The 7,614-nt window shown below is 31.5% G+C and overlaps 1 protein-coding gene across 1 annotated transcript; it reads left to right on the top strand.

Moving 5' to 3' along the window:
* Window positions 1-400: 400 nt before the first annotated feature.
* Window positions 401-3,906, top strand: TRIVIDRAFT_217347 (non-ribosomal peptide synthetase; the record flags this gene model as incomplete). Its single annotated transcript, XM_014105480.1, has 3 exons — window positions 401-1,760; window positions 1,821-2,815; window positions 2,884-3,906. The coding sequence occupies 3 exons, from the start codon at window positions 401-403 to the stop codon at window positions 3,904-3,906; spliced, it is 3,378 nt and encodes a 1,125-aa protein (XP_013960955.1).
* Between the last annotated feature and the right edge of the window lie 3,708 nt (window positions 3,907-7,614).

Below are 7,614 nucleotides of genomic sequence, written 5' to 3'. Positions count from 1 at the left end.
TACTCAACCTCAGATCGCCGCTCTTGAGGCACTGCAGGGGAGTTAGAATCCTACTCCTCAGCCTTTTCGCATACTTACGGAATACGGCGAACTGAATAGACTAGCGAGTGCTTAGGAACCTGAGAATTATCCCACTAGTTTCATCAGACAGTTGGGTTACCATAGATTCCCGAATGCCGGATACAAATGAGTGAAGAATATATAACCTGATGATACAAACTGGAAATTCAATAGTCGGGTATTCGAAACTAGAATAGTTTATTATCTCTTGGACATATTGCAGTAATTTGCCCATTATTGGCATTGTATGATTACGCCCAATCTCGACACGTACCGACGTTTGCTTCACTGTGAACGTTTTAACCACATATGCTGAGCATCTTTTAACACTTCAATCATTATGAGCGACAATCTTAATACTGTGGTCATAGACCAAGTTCAACTGGGAAAACCTATGCCCTCCATTTGCTCCCAAAAGATGGAGTTGCGAAGTGGTCCAATCTCTGTTTCATCTCACGAGGCCACGGAGACAGATACTATGTCAGAAAGCATCACGTCGGCAGACTCATCTTCCGGAGACCTTGATTTTGAGATCGTTGACGCCAGGAACGCATTTCTCGCCCAATTCCACGGATATAGCCTTGACGATATCGAGGATGTCTATCCTTGCACGCCTGTCCAGGAAGGTATTTTAACGAGTCAGATGCAAGGTACGGAGGACTACATTATTCGTGCCACCATGGAGTTGCATACGGTTAAAGGTGCAACCTTTGATTTGAAGCGTCTCCAAAAATCCTGGGACAGCATCGTTCGACAGTCTACTGCTCTTCGAACAGTCTTTGTTCAATCAACCTCTGGGGAGGGGTTATTTTATCAGATTGTTTTGCGGGGTGTACCTACTGGAATCCAGGAAATTCATTGCGAGACTCTCTACGACATCACAACGAAAAACCCGACATGGGAAGATGGTCGTATTGCCCCGCATTGCTTAGCATTTTGCGAGTCATCAAATGGTCCCGATGGTCTTAGAATTGAACTACATCATGGCGTTTCTGACGCCATCTCAAGCATGAAGATCCTTCATGAACTCATGCGTCTCTACGACGACCCAAATCGCCAGCTTATCGGAATTCCCTTCCGTAACTTTGTGCAACATCTTCAAAACAACCCCGAAGAAGAAAAACTAAAGTACTGGCAAACCTTTCTCGAGGGCTCCCAGCCATCCATGTTTCCTAAACTTCGTGTTGGTAGGGAGAATCGAGGGCTTCCACAGCGATATCGTCGACAAGTTAAGCTCAACCGGGATAGGGTTCTGGCTATGGTGAAAAGCACAAAAGTTAGCTTTTCCATGCTTTTCCATGCTGCCTGGTCAGTATTACTGCGCGCCTATTTGGGAAGAGACGACGTAGCTTTTGGTTATATCTCCTCTGGCCGTCACAATGTGCCATTGCCCAAAATTCAAGAGGCACTTGGCACCTATATCAGCATGATGGTAGCTCGGGCTCGCATCGACAAATCCACAACCCTGCTAGATCTTGCGAGCCAACTTCGAAAGAATATTTCCTGTTCTTTACCCCACGAACAATGCTCGCTGGCATCTATTCAGCGCAGAATGCAAATCAACGGTGGATTCTTCAACACGTTGGTTGACGTTCAAAGGCGACCAAAACTTCAGCGTACATCTGATGAGATCAGCTTAAATCTTATCCATGTACACACTGTTGCTGAATACGACCTTGTTGTCAATATTGAAGACACTGGTGATGACTTACTTTTTGTACTTGATTACAAGGCCAATCTCCTAGAATAAACCGATGCAGAAAACATCATCAGCTGCTTCACTTCTATAATTGAGCATTTCTTAAACGACCCTAACCTCAAGATAACGGAACTGGATTTATGCACCGAGGACCACTGCAGTCAACTGTCACAGTGGCATCGCACTCAGCTTCCGGTGACTGACGCATGTGCCCACAATCTCTTTGAGGCTGAAGCTGTCCTTCACCCCGAAGAACTTGCTGTATGCTCACTCGACGTTAACTTTACATACAGACAGTTGAGTATGCTGAGCACACGATTAGCCATGCACCTAAAATTTTTGGGTGCAGGCCCTGGCGTGATGATCCCCTTTTGCATGGAAAAATCGGCTTGGGCAATTGTCTCCATGCTGGGTGTATTGAAAGCTGGGGCGGCTTTCGTTCCCCTGGATCCCGCCGCCCCCGTCAGCCGCATAGAAGCCATTCTTGCGGACACAATGGCCACGATTGTCATAACTTCCGCCTCTACGTTGAAAATGATTAACAAGATACAGAGAAACCAAGTTGTCGTTGTCGTCAATGAGGGATCTATCACAGCTCTTGAAGAGAGCGCCGATATTATCAGCGCAAACCCTGGTACTCATCCATCCGTGGGACCCCATGATACAGCCTACGTTCTCTTTACTTCGGGATCCACTGGAAAACCAAAGGGAGTCGTGGTTCCTCATCAATCGCTCTGCTGCAGTATGTATGCCCACGGGCCAGCAACAGGCATCGATAAAAATACTAGGGCTCTTCAGTTTGGTGCCTATACATTTGACTCTGTCATTGCCGAAGTATTTACTGTGCTTGTGTATGGTGGATGTGTTTGCGTTCCGTCAGATGAAGACCGTATGAATAATCTAGCAAGCTTCATTCGACAAGTTGGTGTCAATTGGGCCATGTTAACGCCGACGTTCGTTCGAACTCTTGACCCAGATTCAATCACAGGAGTTCGCACTTTGGTACTTATTGGCGAATCAGTTGATAAAGACTGCGTGGACACATGGCTTGGGAGAGTTAGGCTATTCAACGGCTATGGACCAACGGAAACCACAGTCATTTGTGTTGCCTGTCAATTTCCCAGAATACGGAGCTGGACCCAACCGTCATTGGTAAACCCGTTGGATGTAGAGCCTGGATTGTGGATCCAATTAATCACAATAAACTCTCATCTATTGGGGCTGTTGGAGAACTTATCATTGAAGGACCAAACATTACCAAAGGGTACTTGGGGGATACCGACAAGACATTACAATCCTTCATTTCTACACCGTCCTGGGCATCTCGCTTTAAGGGGGTTTCCCATGAGGCATTTGCATTCTATAAGACAGGGGATCTGGTACGGCAACTCAGTGATGGCTCACTAAAGTTCTGCGGTCGTGGAGACAGCCAAGTGAAAGTGAACGGACAACGACTTGAGCTTGGCGAAGTCGAAGCTAATCTGTTGAGTGATGAGTCTACTGTCCAGGCGCTCGCTGAAGTACCCAAATCTGGCCCTTTTCAGGGGCGTTTGGTAGCTGTTATGTGTCTTAATGGCCTCATGGAGCTAAAGGAGCGGAAAGCTGCTATGGAGCTGCAATTCATCACTAGAGAGTGCTGGAATACAGCCGCCGACATTTGCATCTGTTTGGGTGACAAGCTGCACTCAGCATTGCCAGCATACATGGTACCGACTGTCTGGATTCCTGTCCAGAAGATGCCTCTCCAGCCTTCTGGCAAACTGGATAGGCAGAAAATACGGGCTTGGTTGGCGGCTGTCGACGGAGATGTGCTGAAAGACGCAGTTGAGTTTCAGACTAGTGGCATTGAAAAAAACGCTGAAGACGAGGCGTTGTTTCGTGAAAGTGAAACAGCCCGGCAACTGCGGAAGATTTGGAGCGAAGTTATCAACATCCCAGAAAATAGCATTGGTCCTTTGAATGCCTTTATTTCTTTAGGAGGAGATTCTATCGCGGGGATGCGAGCTGTTTCAAGAGCTAGGGCTCAGGAAATATTTGTCACCGTTCAGGAAATTCTTCATTACCGCACCATTTCCGCCTTAGTTGCCCATCTTCACACAAAGGAATCATGTACTGAATCTTCAGTTTCACGAAAACAAGTGGAATAGTCACATATTCCTTCTATTTCAACTTACCAACAACACCACCCCGAATTTGACTACTGGAATATGACTGGCCGACCAAACTTACATGGTGGTTCCCAATCGACAGTCTTTGAGATTGATAAGGAGACGATGCTTGCTCTTATAGGATCATCTAACAACACTCTTCGCACCGAACCTGTGGAATTGCTAGTGGGAATTATACTTTATGCTTTCAAAAAGAGCTTCACAGATCGTTATTGTCAGAGGCTATTTACAAAAGGAACGCTTCCTCCTTTATTAAACGCCGATAAAGGCGTTTAAGTTTATAACTAATAAGCTAGTTGGTTAATAAAACTAAATAAAGGTATAAAAAGGAAGCTATAGCCCTTTTATTTTTAGAGAGTTTAAAAATAAATATAGTCCTTTATATAACCTTAGTTATAAAGTCTATAATAAAGACTGTATTATATTTATTTTTAACTTTTTTATTTTTTTAAAAACTACTATTTTTAATAAATTTATTTTTTTATTAAAAAGTAAAGAGATTACTAAAGTAAAAATATTATATAATAAAGCTTTAATATATATTTATATTTTTTAAAAAGTAACTGTAATATTTAAATTTTAATAATAAAAGATTTAATTTTTTTTAATTATTTTAAATAATATACTGTTAAAAGATTAAAATTAATAGGCTATATTTATAGTAAAGTTAAAAAAGTATATTTTAAAAGCTATAGAAATTTAAAGAAAATATAAAATAATAAAATATTTTTAATATCACGACCTAACTTTTAAAGTCGCAATAATAGGCTAATAGGTTAGCCTAGATTAGATTAATTTTAATCTTTTAATTAATCAGAAGGGGATTAAAATATAACTTCTTAATTTAATAAAAGATTAATAAAATATTTATTAATTTAAGTATAGATTAATACTTAGATTATTAATTTAACTTAAAGCAATTAAGTATATAAGTTTATATTCTTATGCTTATTTAAATAGTTTAAATAGTTAGTTATTAATATAGTAATTAAATTAAATTTAGCTATTATTTTTACTAATTATATAATATTAATAAAATAATATTTATATTTAATTTAATTATTTTATTAATATAAACCTAAAACTTAAAGGTTTATTTTTTAAAAATAATTAACTTATATTAATATATAAAACCCAGTTTATTATATATTAATAATTTTTATTTAAATAGTTATTTTAAACCTATAAGTAATAAAAAATAAAATATTAAATAATTAGATTTTAAGTTTTAAACGTTAAAATTAATTATAAAAGTAAAGCCTAAAGTAATTACTTAAATAATAATATTAAAATTAAAAATAATTTTAAAAAAAATAATAAAATAATAATTAATAAAAAAACTTTAATTTTAAAATAAACTATAGCTATAATTAAAATACTTTAAAAAAAAATTAATGTTTTTAAAGTAAAAAAAAAAAAATATAATAAAGTTTTATAATTAAAAAAACTTAACTTATATAATAAAGACTTTTAAAAAATAAATAAATATTTTATAAAATTTAATATTTATTTTAAATATTTTTTATTTATATTAAAAAAAAATAAAAATAAAACTATTTTTACTATTACTTATTTAATAAAAATAATAAAAAAATAAATTTAATTTATTATAAAAAACTTTAAAGCTAATACCTTAAATAATTAAAAACTATAAACTTAAGAAGTTTTTAAAATATACTAAGACTTTTATAAATAATTAAAGAAATTATTTAAAACCGTTAATAAAAAATAAAAAATTAAAAAACTTTTTTAAAATATTGTTACGAGCCAACGCCTTTATGGTCGCAACAACAGGCCTACAGGGTAGGCATCGCGGATCAACTCCGGACCGTACAACCAATCAGGTATGTGTTCACTTTTCAAAAGTGAACACAAGTGAACAATCGCCCGATTAGGAAGATGTTCACTTTCTCAAAGTGAACCAAAGTGAACATCATATTATATATATCTTTCACAACGCTCGTTTAGAATAGTTTAGTTAGCCAGTTGTGAATACAACGCATTGATTGAATCTACTGGATACTCTCTACTGTTGCGTGACATATTATTCTACATTGCCCATTAGTCCAGCCTGACCTATCCGCCAACATAAACCTAGTACAACGGTTTGTCCCTTGGGAATCCCTCTCATACTTACTTATAGGAACCCAGCTTGTCACAAATATATATTAAAAAAAACCTTTTTTAAAAAATACTACTGCTTTTATTTACTTTTTAATAAAAGTTAATTAAATTAAAAAAAATAAAAAAAAAGCTTATTATTATATACTAAAACTTAAAGTTAAAAATAAATTATATAAAGTTAATTATAAAAAAATAAACTTTTTTAATTATATATAATAAACTATTATTATAAATAATTAAATTTAAAAATATAAATAAAAAAAAAAAAAAATTAAAAAACTTTTATATATAATATAATAATACAAATTAAAGTAAAAAATAAAACTTTATATTTTTTAATAATAAATAATTAAAATCTATAAACTTAAATATTATTAAAGAATAATATAAAAACATTAAATATTTTAATTATAAAAAAAAAAACTATATAAAAAAATATTATAAAATATTAAAAAAAAAAAGTAATAATAAATAAACCTTAATACTTAAACTTAAAGATAAAATAGTTAATATTATTAATATTATCTTATATAAATCTTTTAATTAAATAAAATATTATAATAATAAATATAAAACTTATTTTAGTAAAAAATAAAATATAAAATAGTTTTTTAAAATATTAAAAAAAAGAAAAACCTTAAATATTATTTAATAAATTAATAAATATAAAAATAATAAAATTATTAATTAAAACTTAAAAAAACTTTTTAATAAACTTAAAAATTTAATTAAGTTAAAAAAATAAACTAAAAAATATAAAGAATAAAATAATATTAATAATATTTTAATTATATTTATAAAAATATATTTAATATTAAAAAATATAAAAGCTATAGTTATATTTAAAAAAAATAATAATAGTTTTCTTAATATTATATTATAAAAGAATTAAAAAAAAAAAAATAAATTCTTAAAAAAAAAAATATATAAATTATATTATAAATATAAATCTTAAAGACCTAAAGGATTATATTATACCTATAGTATAATAAATAAAAACTTTAAATAATATTATATAATTAAAGGAATTATTAAAGAAAATAAAAAGTCTTTAATAATAAAAATAATTAAAAATTATAAAAACTTTAACCTTTAAAAAACTATAAATACCTTTTAAAAAAATATCTTAAAAATTAACCTTTAAAAAACACTAAAAACTAATATTAAAAAAACCTTATAAAAACTATAAATTACTTAAATTATATAAACTATATTATCCCTATAGAATAATAAACTTAAAGTATAAAAATAAATATTAAGTAATTAAAAAAGTTAATAATTTTTTATAAAATTATTAAAAAATAAATAATATTTTATTTAGCTTTAATTATAAGTAAATAAACCTAGCGTTTTATAAAATATTTTATTATAAAATATATATTACTTTAAAAATTATAAAATAATATAATTTTTATAACCCCTTAATATATAATTAATAAGAATTTACCTTTTATAATATTAATAATTATATTACTTACTTTATATAATAATACACCCTAAAGATTATTATTAAAAACTTAATTAAATAAAAATTCTACTTTAAAAATTATATAAAAAAAAAAA

Source organism: Trichoderma virens (genome assembly GCF_000170995.1).
Source record: "Trichoderma virens Gv29-8 chromosome Unknown TRIVIscaffold_1, whole genome shotgun sequence".
NCBI lineage: Eukaryota > Fungi > Ascomycota > Sordariomycetes > Hypocreales > Hypocreaceae > Trichoderma > Trichoderma virens.
Note: the sequence above shows the minus strand (reverse complement) of the source record. Positions and strands in the feature narration are given on the sequence as shown.